This window comes from Cercospora kikuchii, assembly GCF_019650295.1.
Source record: "Cercospora kikuchii DNA, contig_00007, whole genome shotgun sequence".
Classification (NCBI taxonomy): domain Eukaryota; kingdom Fungi; phylum Ascomycota; class Dothideomycetes; order Mycosphaerellales; family Mycosphaerellaceae; genus Cercospora; species Cercospora kikuchii.
In genome coordinates, this window is record NW_025408588.1 from 1,681,469 (window position 1) to 1,698,902 (window position 17,434).

The following is a 17,434-nucleotide window of genomic DNA, read 5'->3' on the forward strand; positions in this document are numbered from 1 at the left end:
TGCCGACTAATCAGACGCAGGCCTAACTTCGCATGACAACCATTCGGCTTGCAACGGCGTTCCAGGCTTCGCTTGGGGCCAGTATTTCTTTAACTGTCGCGACTTGATCAACTGAGATGTGGCCCATCGGATGAGAGCCCGAGAGTGCTATCACGATCGAAGAGCTGATATAAACGCGTGATGCAGTGCTGTCTGTATTCTTCATCGACGCCAAAGCTCGCCGGCTGCGTGTGCCTTGGAGATGACAGTCGTTTGTCCCAACGGCGACATGCCCATCCAGGGCTCCGCCACTGCATGGAAGCTCCGCCATCGCAGAAGTCGACTGTATGGACGGGAGATGCTGCTGTCGTGTCGGTGATAGATGGTGGGTGTGTTGATGGACGAGTGTGAATGTGATAGAGAAGACTGAGACCGAGACGCGTCGCGTAGCGGCCGCCAAGAAATGTTCTCGAGCCCCGCGGAAACTACAGTTACGTCACCAGCACGGATCACAAGGCAGCGGCGGAGCAGCAGCAATGCCTCGTTGCCACCCTTCGTCAGACTATAATATTTGCTCCATCCCACGATACTCCGGACCAACAGCACAATCACGACCACAAACATGGCCGACGCACCTCCCCCATCTTACGAACAAGCCACGGGTTCCTCGTCGGCGTCATCGCGCCCCGCCGCTTCATCAAACACCACCCACGATGATCATCTCAAAGTTCCGGGCGCCTCGGGCAAGGATGGCATGTCTGCCGCCTATCGCAGATCCATGGAAGACGAGGGCAGTCCACTGCCCACAGGGTGGGTTCGTAGCTACGACCCTCAGAACCAACACCAATTCTTCGTCGACACCACCAAAGAACCACCCCGATCAATCTGGCACCACCCCCACGACGACGACGAATACCTCGATAGTCTGTCTGGAGAACAGCGCGAGCAAGCAGAACAAGAAAGCCTCACGTACAAACGCAACCACCCTCCTACCAAGGAAGACTACATCCACGCTCCCTCCGACGACGAAGACGACTATCTTCCGCAGCATTACCAGAAACAGACTGGCAATCATGCTTCCTCCTCAGCTTCCAATGCCGAGCTCCCCCCGCGACCCGACGGCAAAGATGGTGGGAAAGGGAAAGAGAAAGTCTCCTTCGGACGCAAACTCAAAGACAAAGTAACGGGAATGTCGCACGAGGAACGCGAAGCTGCGCGTCGTCAACGTGAAGAAGAAGAACGACAAGCTTACGAAATGCACGTCAAGGTTCGCGCTGCGATGCAGCGTGCTGCGGAGACTGGACAGCCACAACTCATAGGGAGAGATCGTGAAGGAAGGGATATCTACATGGAGCCTCCGAGACCGCCGTACGCGGGAGGCTATGGAATGGGTGGAGGATACGGGTACAACCCTTACCAGCCGTACAACAACCAGGGCATTTACACGACGCCAAATGCGAGGTACATTCGGCCTGCGGTGCCGTACGGGAGGCCGTACGGAGGATATGGATATGGTAGACCGTACGGTGGTGGTATGGCGATGCCCCTGGCGGGTGGCTTGCTCGGCGGAGCGCTTCTGGGAGGACTTCTTTTCTAGAAAGCGATAATGGACGTTTTAAAGGCACGGGACGAATACTCGAGACAGAGGAAAGCAATCAGGAGAACAGGAGAACCGGCGACTGCAGCATATGTTTCACGATGGCATGACATTACGACAGCATGGAGGTAAACCCAGAGATAGTACTTGTATCACCAATTCCTCGAATTGACCAACTCGACAAAGCACAAGTCAGGTATGCCATACAAAGGCAGTCCCAGGGCTCATCGAATCGCAAAGCTCAGATCCTCTGTTACTAGCCTCGATGAATCCGTATCTGCTGCCATCGCTTGACAAAGGAGCAGTCACGTCAGTTTCGGATTTACTCATTCTCGTTTCGTTCTACTTGCTGTGCCGCGAGGGAAGTATTGAGTTAACCAAGACCATACTGTAGCTGACTCAAGACTAACCTGAGCAACATATTTTTTCTGTAGCCAGCCTTCCCTATCATCGATACTATCAAGCTCAAAACCTGGCAATGCTTGCTTTTATAGTAATTTGCCGAGAATCCACCTTACCACCTTACCCCACGCGTTGGTCGGGCATGGGTTTTCGTGCCTTGCCACTGGTGCTTTCGGTAACAGATTTGCCTCTTACGGAAGGCAGAGGCACGGATGCCACTGGAGAAGGCCTGGCCTCCGAAGGCGGGCCGGGCTCTCCAGGTGGGCTGATGCTCATCATGCGTATTGCGTTTCCCTCTTCCACGACGCATTGGATCATGAGCGTCGAAAGGGATATCGATAGTGCTGGGGACTCGAGGACAACTCGCTCTCACAGCACGTCGAAAGCGAATGGATCTCTCGATGACCCGTCTGCATGTGCTGCAATCACCTGTGCAGCACACAGGATCCAATCATGCCACCAAATTTTGCATGCTAAGCGGCCGCGCGCCGCGCCAGTTTGCTTCCGTCAAGATCCGTGCATTGACTTCTTCGGTCCTGTACAATGTATTGTGCTGTTGGTTGAGATGCCGAGAAGGGCATCCTTGCTGGTCTTTAGCTTCTGGACTGGAGTGGGTTTCGCTTTGCGTCCGAGGATTAGGGCATACTCTTCGATGAGCTGAACGACTACACTTTTATTTAGCAAGCTTCAGCTTGCTTTCTTGGCTGCCGCCTCAATCGGAAGGACTGCTGTATGGCACGGACTTCCAAAGCCAACCCTGTTCACTTTACACCAAAGAGGCAAATGCTTAGGGCCCAAGGTCGTAGAGTCAGAATGACAGCAATTCTCGTTCTGCATGAATCCACGATGAACTAATTGGACGACCTGGAGGGTGGTGGCTTATTGCAGCTTCGTGGCCAATTTCCCGCATTCTCTTAGAATTCAAATCACTGCAATCGTTTCGACTGCAAGGTCCAGCACTTCTCGAGGCTACATGTTAATTGATCAACAAACATTCCCAATGTTGAGTATGCATCAAAGATCAATTCGCTTGGCAGACAAGCTTTGACAAACAGTGTTGGACCGCATCAGAATTGAACTGGCTACGAAGCTTAACACAAGCTCTAGGAACCGTGCATTACTGATCACAGGCCCATCAGATTGGAAACAATACTTGATTGGATCTTTGACCAAATCGTCGCGGAGAATTGGACCCGAACATGCTCTCAGATCTGGTTTGTGCAGCGAACCAGCGTCGGAAAATACGGCAGTTGGTCTGGACGGTACAGACAATGAAACCCGTCGCCCCACGTGTATCGACACCCGTAGCTCGCAGACTAAAAGTGGCTCGTCAAGCAATGAGGGCTGGTGTTGGTCTTTATGGTTTCCGAGGGACAAGACTAATTCATTCTACTGGGGAAGGAAATGACTGAGTATATAACGACTGGTCCTTGAGGAACCTCGAACGATCCAGTCATCATTTTCTGACCGATCGACCTAGGAAGCTGAACTCAAGCCTCATTCAACAGCCATGCATGTTGCCTTCTTCATTTTCGTTGCACTCGCAGCTTTTACTTGCGCTGAGGACACGCCGGAGTCGCTGGACTCACCGGAGTTGATCGTACAGACTACGGAAGCTGATTTGGGCGACGAACTCCCCTCAGGCCAAGAGCTCGAACAACTTGACGCTGAATCTGACTCAACGCCAACCACGCCGCGCTACAGTGACTGCACAAAGCAAGAAGTGTTGAAAGCTGCTGTAAGTACGATGACTCAGAGGACCATGTGTAGGCGATAACATCAAGCGCATAGTGTCCAGTTCTCCAAGGCTACACATGCCAGGAAGCAAACCTCGAAAACTATGTTGGCCTCGCTTGTTGCTATGGCGATTATTTGACGCCTTGCCACAAAGCCCCTAACACGGGGCCTGATGAGTTTGACGAATGCTCCGCGGATGAAGACCCAACGGGCAATCTCGTGAGTATCACATTTGCATCCCAATGATCAGCAGACTTTGGTATTGATTAAGACGTAATTCAGTGCTATCTTGACCCATACACACAATGCTGTGTCCCCGTTTTTGGGGGTCAAGACGACAAGCCAGTCTGCTGTGATCCAAGTAATCCTTATTGCTGCAACAACATAAACACATAAACAATAAGAATGGCATTACGGCCGCCACGCGAGTCGTAAGCTTAGCAGGGTGGGCGAATTGAACAGGGTAGAAGAGAGGAGGACGAATGGGCCCGGACGTCAAGCAGTCATAGCAATGTGTCAGTCACTTGCAACCACCCTCTATAACTTGAATTTGAACACTCATTTCACGAAGCTTATGTGCATTCAGTTCAATTCTCACGCCCATAGTTCGTAGCCTCGGAGCTCAAATGGCATCGGATACACTTGGTATCGTGAACTAGCACTTTTGGTTTCCACGTGTGTAGACCACAACCTATACATCACAATCGAATGAGCTCGACAAAATCGTTCGTCAGCACATGGCGTGACTACGCTACGCTATCGGCTTCTCCATTCTGTCGCTACCCCCACTGCTTCGCTGCCCTACATCGACAATCATCAGACCTATCACTCCTGTGCAATCCGCCGAGGGAACGGAAGGGACACCCTTGCCGCTCCCATGCATTTAAGTGAAAGTTAGCTCCGACTTCACTTGATCGGACTAACACTTATCGTAGTCAGCAAATCGATACCAAGGTCCTGTTGACTGCCATCTCGATGGAAAAGGTAGGGTTGTAGCATGGACTACCCAAGTATGGCCTTGTTGGCTCATGTCAACGTACAACCGTCTGAGGCTCTTGGGAAAGATGCACGAGAGGAATCGCGTTGAGCCTATCTATAGCGACCATGATTCGAATGAATGGTCTGTGTGGTATCAGCTACAAAGCCTGATCAACTTATAAGCTGGCCTTCGAATTAAGGCAGATAACGAGAGCATGAAGTGCGAGCATAGTGAGCTTGCGTCCGACTCCGCGAATTTTTTCTGGTCGAACAATCAACAACCGCACTGCTGGTATCGTTCAGATCATTGGCCCGAGCACTTTCTCGAAGGACAGAAGTGGTTTGCATCTATTGCCAACATGGAAGATGCAGGCAGAACGGATCTATCAGGCAAAAAAGCTTCTACAAGATGTGTTGCTTGATCAACTGGCTATTTAGTGTGGGGTAGGGACCCGTTGACCACGGAAAGACGGGCAACAAAGCTTGCTACAAGGCAGGCATACAGATCTTGCTGGTCATGTGTTGACAGCAGGCTTGACGGGGCATGCATTTGCGGCGTACCTGATCCGACGCGGCCTATACTCATGTCAAACAATGTTGATGTGAGTATCAATCGATTATGAAGCAGTGCCGAGAGATACAGATACATAGAACGAAGTAATCGATATGGCATTGACGTTTGACCCACGGCAGAAGTGCCTCGTTGGACACGGTAACTAACTCCTCATCCATGAGTCTGATCAGGACCTGCCCAAAAGTCAAAGCTGACGGATCTGGCGGCGGGCTAATGTTAGTTTTATAGTTTCCCAAAGCCACGAGTAAGCAGAAGAGCTCAAGAGACGATGCGAAGAGTATAAAAGAACCCGCTCGAGCGAAGTTCTGAGCAGTCTCACCAGCTACCTAACAATCACACAAAACAATTCCAACTCTTACCTCGAAATCATGCACGTTTCTATCTTCCTCACCGCGGCACTCGCATCTCTCACTCTCGCCGATGATCCCCCCGATTTCTCCGCTGAAGACATTAGGGTGGGCAAACTCTCCTTCGACGAATGCACGGATGAAGAGAAATGCAAAGCCAATGTGAGTATAATCTATCCACGCGGCCGCTCACACGATTACTCATAATGCGAAGTGTGAAAAGTTAGATTTGAAATGCTGGTTGGTATCATACCCCGACAAGTTCTCAGTGAACTCCTGTTGCCCGTCCGATGTCAGTGGAAACGACTTCGATTGCTATGCACCTCCCGACGATGGCGGAGATTGTGATGGTGGCCCCGATTATAGCCCATGCGGCTCTCAATACGATGGTTATGTGAGTCTTCCACCTGCTTCTTACATCGACCTCCACGACCAGGACGTTGGACTAACTTGTATTGCCACTCAGTGTGACAATAGTCCTTATGGAAGTCAATGCTGTATCAGCACCTTCATCGTCTTTGCTATCCCATTCTGCTGCGACCCAGAAACGGACGATGTTTGCTGTCAGTCGGATGCCAACAAACGTTTGAAGTCTTAGGAACGCACGGATTGGGCGGCTGCTCCGCAAATCGCTCTTGGTATCTCGTGCAGGGATGGAATCAACTTTCCTGGAAAGACACCAAAGAGACCAAGTTGGAACTAGCAATCTTGAAATCTTCGATTATTGGCGTTTCGGCCGGCGACATACAGACCGAGGTAACTCAAAAGATGCGATCGGGGAACGTTGAGTGATTTTGGCCGTCTGGAAGAGGCCGACTGGCGTTGTTCTGCTCACTTGCCATCGACCCACATGCTTGAACATTCATTTGGTAGATGTGGTATTCGAATTGGTTCAAGGAGACTAATAAAGTGTCATTTGTGCTCATGATCAAAATCTACATGATGGTTAAAATTACAATCTTCTCATAGCTAGACGGCTTGAATCGAGCGGCTTCCCATGTCAGGCCGTGAAATAGTAACGTTCGAAGTCACCAGTCCCAGACTGTGCGCCTCAGTGCCAGAAAGAACGAGGCCTTTCTCCACGCAAGTTTCTGGATTGACGCTGATGCCAACGCTGCCCGATTCTCGTATCATTGAGAGTGAGCATCGTGAATAAGTATTCCCAGGTGGCTCAGTCATGATGCCGCCACCTGAGACATAAAGCGATAATCTCCCGCAGTTTTTATTTCGCCTTGGATAGCAACACCTTCGCATCAGATCGACAGGGAGCCATCCGCGGCCAGCAGCGGTTGTCTGGACCAGAAGTCCGTCAAATTAGAAACCATCAATCTGCACAGAATCCATGTGAGTACCTGGCAGATCCTGTATATGAGACTAGGGCATGATTTTCAGCAAGGCGCTCTGGCGTCATCAGACTTCCGCCAATTGACAATCGCGAGATCATTGTCTAGCGACTTTTGATGGAAGCGCGTACTTTTCGACGGGAAAGAGGTTTTTTGCAAGGAATCACATGCCGCTGGTACGCTTGGTCTCCTCATTGTGTTTTCAAGTGCTTTCGAAACGGATCGCTGTACACCCAAGGCCATCCGATAATGTATGTCAGGGTGCGCCTCTGCGGTTGCGCTTTTGGCGTGGCATGCTCGATTTTGGAAAGCAGCGCTTGAGTCCAAGGCGAATGGTTGCAGCCCAACAATGTCATTGACCACTCACTCGAGTTCAATCGATTGTGCGAGTGACTTGATTGTTTGCAGTTCTTGCGCATAGTGACCGACCCAAGCGTCATGAGTGAGGAAATCCAAACGGTCCCATACCGACACATCAGAATCATGAAACGGCATGAACATAGTTTGCACAGCTGCTCTGCGCATGAGTTTGAGTAGCATGGTGAACAAACGCTGGCACGGGTGCCTCGAGATCTCGTGAACGCCTCTGAGTGATGCAGTCTCGAAGGCTTCGGCCGAGGACTCATCGTTTATCCATGTCTCTGTATCATCTGCTTCAGAGAGCTGTAAGGTACCGAGACGGATGAGAGCTCGACAATGAACCATCCCGGCCTCGAACCCGTCTGTCTGGGCGTCCAACACAGTCATGATCACCAAAGCATCAGGAAGTGCACGGTCACGAATAGCTTGCTCGGTGCCAACTGCCTTGCGCAGCTGCCTGTAAACTTCAACCCTCAGCTTCAGATAATCCTCTGAAAGCTTCATGGGTGGATCGGGAGCGGTTTCGAACGCCATCCAGCGATGGCTGTTGCAGCCCCACGGGTTAAGCTTCATGAAAGCCCAGGCGGCCAGCAGGACTGGATCAGCAATCGCGTCGGGATAATCTGGGGTCGGGGATCGCTCAGAATATTGACGCAGGTACCTCATGGTGGCATCTCGAGCTTTTGTGGCCACAGCTTGCGCTTTCTTGTGCTTTGCACTGCGCCAGTGTGCCGGAAGAGACCTTAGTCGTACAGACGTGTCACAAACTTTGCATGCAACCTTGGCCGCTCCCTCGGAATGATGACTTTTAATGTGGCGTTTGAGAATGTCTTGTCGGGCAAAGCTCAATTCGCTGCAGCTGAAAGGGCAGGAGAAGCGTGCAAAGCCATGGACCGTCCTTAGGTGCCGGTAGAGGCTCTTGCGTTCAGAAAATGTCTGCCGACAATGTGGTGATTGGTCACATGTGAAAGGTTGGTTGGAATGAGTGTCCCGTGCGAGTGCCATTTCGAGGTCTCCCCGCATTGCATAGTCGGTATGATTGCTAGCGTACTGCAAGAGCGAATGACTGCTGCCATAGTACTCGGTAAAGCCGCTGAGTTCCAGCATGATGGCATATGCTGGCGTGCCCAAAGCAACCATCGGCTCTCCTAGCGCGTCTGGGTGGTCCTCAAAGTTGTGCACGCGGGATGCGTAGCTGATAGCATTGCTAGTAGACGGTACAAGCGAGTAGGGCCCGCCAAAGCCGTCAACTATACTGCTCATGATAGGATATGCGAGTGAGCTGCTTGAAGAGACCAACGAGTGCTCTGGCTCGTTTGGGTCATCATCAGTCTCGTGCAGGTAAGATCGTGCAGCCATTGTGAGAGGCGTAATTTCAAAGCCGTCGTGAAAATCCAGATGGACCGGAATTGACCGCAGGAGCGTCGGCTACCACATTCTTACATATGGTCAACGAACAGCTGTCTTTGGGGCTGTGGAACGGAGGCGACCTCACCAGTGGCATGAATAAATCTCAGCCTCACTTTCGCGAAGTGAAACTATGTTGTAAGGCAATGCGAACCGTACCTCATGCGCGTGGCTGAGACTGTGCACTGTCAGGTCCGGGCTCGGCTGTGGGAGATCTAGGCGTATAAATCGATGTCGAAGGATAGCTCGGGCGTCTCGAGTAGCTGCTGCGCGCTGGCAAGCCGGAGAAGCCTCATGATTCGGCGTTGGCCAAAGCTGCACCTTTTGCTAGTCGTGACATCTCACAGTGAGTGCGAAGACGTCGCACGAGACATCGGCTGCGAACAGGAAAGCGCGTGCACGATGCGGATTGCGAGTCCAGATCGAGATCCGGACTGCGCCAAGGCATGCGTCCAATTCCCAGCGGGACAATGTGGCGTTGGTCGAGAGCCGTGTGACTGCATACGTGCATTGCCCCGCGGGCCAGGCTGTAGACAAGGCTGAAGGATGCCATCGCACTCTTCCAATGCGCTGCGCAGTACCCCTCCGCCGCACGACGGCCCAGATGCCCTGTCCTCTCAATTCTCGGCGGATTAGATGTCTTTACCGCACAGCAGCGCGTGAGTTGTCATCAGAATGCGACGCGAATGCCGTGGTGTTGTCGGCTCCAGAGCAACAGTCGTGGTCCGTGCAAGGTTAGAACGAGCGCTCATGTTCGGAGCGCTTGCTTGGGAAGTTGCCCCAGAGGGAGGTCATCCACACTGCCACTGGCACCGGCCCGCTCAGATCGCTCGTCTCCATGCTGCGACACGGCTGCGCCCTTTGCTCTGTGCCTATCACGACACGTGAGCTAAAAGTCGGATTTGGAAGCGAATTAGCACACTCACTGCCGCTCCATCTCCATAAGATATCTGGTCTCTGCCATGACCGCCTCCGAATGTGTCAACGGCGAGCTGCCGACTGCCTCCTCAAAAGTCTCTGTCGACGCGCCATCATAGAACGTGGCCAACGCGCTATATCGCACAGGAATCTTCGGCAGCGCACCACATGATGCTGTCGTCAGGCAGAGTGCTAGAAGTATGTGGTCGCGAAGCTGCATTTTGATATGAGTCGGAGTTCGAACGAAACAGGAGATGTGATGTTGGAGAGAAGTCCTCGTTCTCACCTACGAGAAAGTGCACTCACGCTCCTGAGGGGGAAGTTCTGGAATACGAGCAAGTCGCATACTTTACCGGAAGCAAGGTTTGATTCTCTACGCCACTGGTCCCTGACTGAGTTTGGTTCGGTTCCACGGCTTGGATGTGCTTCTCGTCGTTTTGGCGGAGATCGCAAGATGTTCATCAACTGTCACGTTGATCGCAATGCCGTGCAGAGACAGATACCTGACATGCGTTGGCGATGATGATGTGCAGATATGTTCACGATTGATGTTGATGGAAGAAAGATGGAGCTGGCGGCTGTGGGTCGCCAGAAGCTCATCCTGGCACGCCACGTGCGAAGAAATTGGATTTTGGCCTTTTTTGGACAACACAAAAAGTGTCGACATGGTTCTTTACCGGGATATCGACAATGGATTGCATGACGCTTTTCGTCTTGCAGAGGGTGGTCGCATTCCGTGGTACCCAGCAACGATTAAATATATTTTAGACTATCAACAATATTTCGAAGAACGAGACTGAATGCCGCAAGGAGAAGAATCAATGCTTGCAAAAATTGCGATCGATGTTGTCAGTCTTATCATCTTACTGACAAACGCACAAGCAATCCTTCCTGCTTGTGAAACCACCAATCGCTCTTCTTCAGCGACTTCTCTGGATATGCCAATTTGAGTTTAAACTTCAGCAACAGATGCAGGAGCATCTTGTAGATTTCCGACGAGATATGTTCTTGCCGATGCAAGTTCTGCGAGAGTACGATTAGTCAAGAGAGTCTCTGCGATCTATTAAGAACAATACATACCTGCTGCCTCCGCCAAAGGTCAATAGATATCGCTATTGTAAATGTTAGCGAATGCCTTGCAGCTGTAGTGTGCAACGTACCTCCATGTTTGCCGCACCAGGAGCCAGCCACCGATCAAGAGAGAAGTCTGCAGCATCATCACCGAATACGTCTGTATCGTAGTGAAGTACAGCAGCATTGATTGCGACACGAACACTTTTCGATCCTGGGAAGTACCGGCCAGAAATTTCACATCCTTCGGGAGGAGGGTATCTTTGCAAGCCCAGTGCAACACTGGGATGGAGTCGCATAGCCTCTCTAACGCAAGCGCTGTAATAAGGAAGCTTTAAAGCGTCCGAAAATTTGACTGGTAGCGAGATTCTGCCAGCATGCAATGCCTCTTCCAATTCTTGCATGAGCTTGTTCAACGCGGCAGGGTGCGTCAGGAGCTGATGAATGATGGCACGCATGGCGATCGCGGTCGTATCTGAGCCGGCTAAAATGTTCACATAGCCCTCTTGTTGGATATCTGCGATGCCAAAGTCGTCCTTTTCGCCTTTGTGAGCTCTGAGCTCAAATAATTTCGTCAGAATATCGCGACGTTTATTGCTTGCCGAGGCTTCGATATCCTCGCTTCTCATCATGTCCTCGCGCCTACCAACGTAATTCTTGGCAGTGGTCGCAACGCCTTCGAAGTCCTTCAGTGCTGATCTCGTCGAAGCGAACATGATGCAGAAGATGAGATAGAATGGGCGGAAGGCATTGGGTAGCATTGCAACCACGATCAGTACTGACATCAAACGGTCCAGCGTGCCAATCCAACGACCGAAATCAGATCCTGTCTCTAAGAAGCCAAAGGCCTGCCCGAAGAAAAGTTCTCCGATGATATCGAATGCGTACATTTGCAGCCAGATGCCAAGGTCCAAGACTTTTCCGTTTGCTGCAAACTCTGAGAGCCTCGCCATGAAGAGCTCTGTGCATCCGTCGACATGGGCCTCGGATTCGAGCGGGCTAGACATGGAGTATATGTTGCTCAACAGCCGCCTGCGAGCCGCATGATGGGCTTCATTGAGGTCTGTGAACTGATCGGCATGTTTCGTGGCAAACGCATCTGGCTTCCAAACTGGATAGAAGTCTGTTTTGGTAAATTTCGACTTGATCCCGTATATCAACGGTACAGCCTCCGGATCACTGACGCTGACCTCATTGGGGGCAATGCGAACCAATCCTCCATACTTTCGATGCAGATCACGATTGACTTCGTCGAATGAACCCTCCCTGACCTTCCACACATACCACAAGCGCGTGAGGGATGGCAAAAGCGGGACCGGGACACCGGCGAGAGGATGGAGGAAGCGCACATGAAGCATCCATCCGAGGGAGCCAAGCAAGGCGACCCAGGGAAGATACGATAGTGCCTGAAGAGATAAAATGAACATCTTGGCCAAGGTCCTGGACGTTTGCAGAACGTCGCAAACTAGCTTCTTGAGTTCCAGCATTGAGATCAACTGCCGATGTAGTCAGTAGCTGTTGGCGGGCTGCGAGTGGTTACCGAAGCTCGCAGCGTGTGGGTAAGCTTCACGATCCAGCGCTACACTCTACTTAGCGGGGAGGGGTTCACTGCTGGGCACCGATCTCCATCCCCGTACTTGGTATGCCCATGAATGGTTGCGAATTCTGTCGTGTAACTTGAATCGGGATGTCATGTCGTGTTACCAGCGGCTGTTGGTTTGGGAGTCGCGCTCTGCCTCTGCATGATGCCGTTAAGAACAGATGTTGTGCGTGCAGATATGAGTGCTGTCAGTGGCCAAATACGGGAATCTGGGACGTCTCTTTAAAGGCACCACATGTGCTGTCCATGTCTCTCTCCAGGAAATCGCAGAGTCGAAAGCTGTCTGTTCAGCGAGAGCGGCGCTAGCAGAAGGATCGCAGTCACAGCGCAACCATTTGCAAGCGCGAGAGCAGGATCAATGTCACAGAGAAATGGGATATGAATGTTTTGGCGGTCAGAGTGATGAGGCTCGAGGTACTCGAGGTGAGCTCCATGTCGCCGTACTCGATGCTCGCCGCTTTCAGCCGCTCCAGCGAAGACAGGAGAAATGTCGGAAAAGGCATCGACAGGAAACGCGTCGAACAGATATTGAATGGAGACCGCTGGGCGCTCTGGCAAGATCTTGTAACAGTATTGGGCAACCACGGCAGGTTTGTCGACGCTTTCGCTGCGATGCGCCTGGTTTCGCGTGATCGTTGCAGATTCAGACGAGCTTCCGCGTTCTGGCTTGGATATGGGTCCGCGGCGGTAAAGATCGGTCGGCGACCTGGAAACAACGAAGAAAACACGAAGTCTTGAATACTCCGGGAAAGGAGCGACGTTCATCAAAGGAAGCCCGTGACTGGGAAGATGCTGACCCCATCCTTGCTTGGATTTCACGTGCCAGGAACGTGTCTTGGCTCGGTGAGCTTGTTGTGAGTTCGCGGGAGTTTGTGAGTTCGATGAACTTCTTGACACAGACCACCGACGTTTGTTTGCCGATCGTGACGAGGAAACACCATGCACCACTCAGCTCCACAATACACGTTTCACCATTGACCACTGACCACCCTCTCCACTCTTCCGCCCGCCGTCATGTCCACCGACACTGCACACCGCGATTCCTCCTCCTCCGCTCCCTCTGACCCTCCTCGCCCTCCGACACATGCTCCCAATAATTTCAACCGCCTCTCCAATCCGCTTCTCTCCACGCTCTCATACTTCGCCGAGCCCGTCCGATACACCACCTCATCTCTGTTCCGCAGGATCAGCGAGGACGAAGCTCCCACTCCGCTGGCCAAAGCTCTAAGCGCAAATTACAACGGCTCCATGACTGATCCCACTACCGGCGTGTACCACCCACCACAGCAACCCATTCGCAAGCGATCGCCCTTTCAGCCTCCGCCTCTCACTCCCTTGACATTAGATGGCTACAAACATGGCACCACCCACAAGGCGAAGCTCTTACGGAAAGCTGTAGCCGAGGAGATCCGCCTACTGATCCCTCCACGATTGCAACTGCAGGACAAATGGCATCTCATATACTCCATTGATCAAAATGGCAGTACACTATCGACTGTGTATAACCTCTGCGACCCATACCGAGGCAAGCGCGGAGGCTTCGTCGTAGTGGTTCGCGATGCATCAGGCGGCGTTTTCGGCGCATACCTCTCCGACCCTCCTAAACCTCAACCCCACTACTATGGCAATGGCGAGTGCTTCCTCTGGCGAGCAATGACCTTGCCTGCCCTGCCCGACCTCATGGATCTACCTCCCCCACCGAGCGAAGACACGACGCACGCGCAGCGCATGACCACCATCGGCGTGCCGAGGACAGATAGTAGTGCATCCCTTGCCTCGCTGAAGGTGCCAGGCACAAATGGACACAAGAACGGGACCGCAACACCTGAACGGATACGCTTCAAAGCGTTCCCCTACACTGGCGAGAATGACTTCACCATCTTCTGCCAGCAGGACTACTTTAGCGTAGGCGGAGGAGATGGACACTACGGGCTGTGGCTGGACCAAAGCTTAGGTAATGGAGTGAGTGCAACGTGTCCCACGTTTGGCAACGAGCCTTTGAGTGAAGAAGGGAGCAAATTCGATATCATGGGAGTTGAAATTTGGTATGTGGGATCATAGAATACAGAACTCGATCGGGAAGAGATGAAAACAGTTCAAATGAGAAGATTCGGCGGACAAAGTATCTGCTGCAACACTAAAGGCATGGCGAGGCGTTTTGCTAGGATCGGAAGTGGCGTTTTGATGTGCGTGATGAATAGAAGATACCCAGGATCAAAATGAAATGAGTGGCTATTGCTTGGAGATGAAGATGAAGCTTGCGAGTGCATCAAACCCCCTGAATGTATTTGTGCTGCAAAAGTGAATGCGCGTGGTCGGACCGAGTGGTGGCGGCGAGGCAAAAGTGCAAAAGTGCAAACGAGAGCTGGAACTGGATTCGAACTCATGGACAGCACGAAGCAGCGACAGCGAAGACCAAAAGGGAAGGGCCTGCTACGCAGACGGGTTTTGCGGCAATTGCAAGAGATCTGTTCGAGCTACTTCCCTGAGTAAGCAGGATTTCGTTTGCTACATGAAAGCCATATGCGGGAGCGGCGGCTGTCGACAGACGAGAGGCAAGAGGCAGCCACGCTCGAAATCCCTGACCGGCGACGATGGCCCCAAAACAAAAGAGAGAGAACGAATTGCATTCAAGCTACCGTGATTTTCTACGCCGCGATGACAAAAATCTGAAGAAAAGTGCCCCATGAGCTGGACAGATCCACCAAGTAGCCACTGGAAGATGGAATCGAACCCACGAACAACGCAAAATCGACGACGAGGACCAAAAAGGGAAGAGCCTGCTAAGCAGACGGGTGTCGCCCTAAGGCGACAAGTGACTTCTTTGGCAGAGCTACCTCCCTGTATAAGCAGGAATCTGTTTGGTACATCAATGTCACCGAAGAGAGCGGCTGACGACAGGAAGGGAGCTCCGCTCGGAGCTCATGATGAGTGATGATTGGTCCACAAAAACGAAGACTGGGCCCATTCACGCTGTGGCACTCATCTCTGCTGAAATGGCAAAAATACGAAACAGGGACTTCAACAGTGATCGAACTCTCGAACAGCGATCTGACAAAGAAATCCCAAAAGGAAAGGGCCTGCTAGGCAGACGGGTGTCGCCCTAAGGCGACAAGTTATTCTTTGACAGAGCTACTTCCCTGAATCAGCAGGATTTTGACTGTCATCTGAAGGTCACCCACGGGAGCGGCTGGCGACAGGAGGTCTCCACTCGGAATTCCTGACGTGGAGCGGCGATAGGTCACAAAAAGAAAGACAGGACGCATCACAGCTGTGGCAACAGTCTTTGCTGGAATTACAGGATGGCAAAAATTTCGAGACGTGGCCTTCAACGGGGATCGAACGCTTGAGCGGTGAATCGATGACAATTCCAAAAAGGGAAGGGCCTGCTAAGCAGGCGGCATGGCTTTCTGGCATGTGTCTCTGATAGTAGAGCTACATCCCTGAGTCAGCAGGATCCTGTTCACTACATCAATGTCAATGCGAGCCGGCTGGAGACAGGAAGACACTGAACTTCCCAAAGGCAACTCGATACGCATCAAAAAGTAACAGGTATCATAAGACAGTTGCAGCACTCATTCTCTGCCAACAAAGGTCGCCTCGCGCAGAAAGCAAAAGAGGATGGCACCAGCACCCCAGTCGCTCTGGGAGGACAAAAGTGCGAGACATGGACTTCAACAGGAATCGAACACACGGAGCTACACAAATCGACAACAAGCACAAAAAGGGAAGAGCCTGCTAACGCAGACGGGTGTTGGTGATCAGGCAACCTCAATATGTGATAGTACAGCTACTTCCCTTAATAAGCAGGGTTTCTGTTTGCCATATGATGGCTACTCATGATCGGGGATTGGCGGACAACGACGGCAAGCCGCAGGTGATGATCCACTTCAGGTTTGATATCGTGTGACACGGCGGCGAGCACAAGAGGCAGTATCCCGCAGCGGCGCGTAACGAGAATTGGTCATTGTGTTAGGATCCAGGCTGCAAATACCACGATTATCTTCATCGGACTGGACCGCTGGCTTACAGAGATGAGAAATGAGGCATCCGTGCTTCATTCACGTTATACAACATCATTCGTTACTAGGTATTACCAGGTCCTTTGTGTTACCGCAATCAAGAACAAGGCTACTGGTCTCGCCTTTTCGTACCCAACTCCAAGAAACCATCTCAACTTGGCACAGCATGCGGCTTCTATCCGTAAACCGGTTGACCTTGGCTCTGATACTGCATCGGTTGCTGGCCATACTGCTGAGGCATGCCACCTTGGTTCGTGGGGAGATTGTGGTCTGGCGCGAAGATCTGTGCTTCCTTATTGTATGGACGATGTGTGACTTGTTTCCCGCAGCCTGTGCAATATTGGTCCCAATCTTTATTTGCAAGAATCAGTCTTGTTTGCCACCTTGAGATCGAAGATCGTGAGTTTGAAGCTCACCTTGCAACATTCCATCTCCACAGCAGCCCTTCAATGGGATGCATGCAACGCATGGACAGATGAGGCAGATTCCGATCACTGCGAACCAGGTCTTGTCGGAGTCTTTGCTGTCGGGTCGGGATTGGCAGACTCTGCCTGTGGCTGGGCACCAGATGAACTCGGGTCGGTCGCGCAGGAGGTTCAGTTGAGTCGCGGCTTGCTGAGAGAAGTTAGTATCAAAGGTTGGCGATCCATGTGTGTCTGGCATACCTGCTGTGGAGGCGCAACATTCGGCACCATGACCATTTGTGGACCTGGAGACGCTGCTGGCCCGCGGTTGATGGTCTCCATCGGCACAGGACTGGAGTGGTGATATTCCGGTTTGTGACCAGGCGCTTCGTACGCTGGCGCGGGCGTGTGGTCTTTCTCAGCCGTCGTCATGTTCGATGCCATTGTCTGAAGGATAATGTGGTTGAGCGCGAATTGCGTCGGCTTGAGCTGTATTTCGGAGGTCTTTTTGTTGATGATCAAGGTGTCACCTGTGGTCGATGTTTCAAGGTATCAAGGTGTGACTGCGAGTGCGCCTGACTTGATGTGATCGCGGCTTTCCACGAGAAGTGAAGACGGAAGGAAAGGTCAGCCCTTCTAAACCATCCTCCCTCACCTCGGGGTTCTGGTCCAAAGTTCTGCGCCTCAATGATCGT

At 51.9% G+C, this 17,434-nt stretch overlaps 6 protein-coding genes across 6 annotated transcripts; 3 read left to right on the forward strand and 3 right to left on the reverse strand.

The window, feature by feature from the left end:
* Positions 1-601: 601 nt before the first annotated feature.
* CKM354_001075700 (uncharacterized protein) lies at positions 602-1,576 on the forward strand (the record flags this gene model as incomplete). Its single annotated transcript, XM_044806224.1, has 1 exon — positions 602-1,576. One exon carries the CDS (start codon positions 602-604, stop codon positions 1,574-1,576), a length of 975 nt encoding a protein of 324 aa, XP_044662159.1.
* Positions 1,577-3,488: 1,912 nt separating this feature from the next.
* On the forward strand, positions 3,489-3,961 carry CKM354_001075800 (uncharacterized protein; the record flags this gene model as incomplete). The annotated part of the gene is made up of 2 exons (XM_044806225.1): positions 3,489-3,716; positions 3,770-3,961. 2 exons carry the CDS (start codon positions 3,489-3,491, stop codon positions 3,959-3,961), a joined length of 420 nt encoding a protein of 139 aa, XP_044662160.1.
* Positions 3,962-7,320: 3,359 nt separating this feature from the next.
* CKM354_001075900 (uncharacterized protein) lies at positions 7,321-8,676 on the reverse strand (the record flags this gene model as incomplete). Its single annotated transcript, XM_044806226.1, has 1 exon — positions 7,321-8,676. One exon carries the CDS (start codon positions 8,674-8,676, stop codon positions 7,321-7,323), a length of 1,356 nt encoding a protein of 451 aa, XP_044662161.1.
* A 1,824-nt stretch (positions 8,677-10,500) lies between these two features.
* Positions 10,501-12,140, reverse strand: CKM354_001076000 (uncharacterized protein; the record flags this gene model as incomplete). The annotated part of the gene is made up of 4 exons (XM_044806227.1): positions 10,501-10,574; positions 10,640-10,665; positions 10,723-10,754; positions 10,803-12,140. 4 exons carry the CDS (start codon positions 12,138-12,140, stop codon positions 10,501-10,503), a joined length of 1,470 nt encoding a protein of 489 aa, XP_044662162.1.
* A 1,187-nt stretch (positions 12,141-13,327) lies between these two features.
* CKM354_001076100 (uncharacterized protein) lies at positions 13,328-14,374 on the forward strand (the record flags this gene model as incomplete). The annotated part of the gene is made up of 1 exon (XM_044806228.1): positions 13,328-14,374. The coding sequence occupies one exon, from the start codon at positions 13,328-13,330 to the stop codon at positions 14,372-14,374; it is 1,047 nt and encodes a 348-aa protein (XP_044662163.1).
* A 2,136-nt stretch (positions 14,375-16,510) lies between these two features.
* CKM354_001076200 (uncharacterized protein) lies at positions 16,511-17,183 on the reverse strand (the record flags this gene model as incomplete). Its single annotated transcript, XM_044806229.1, has 3 exons — positions 16,511-16,686; positions 16,752-16,950; positions 17,001-17,183. 3 exons carry the CDS (start codon positions 17,181-17,183, stop codon positions 16,511-16,513), a joined length of 558 nt encoding a protein of 185 aa, XP_044662164.1.
* Between the last annotated feature and the right edge of the window lie 251 nt (positions 17,184-17,434).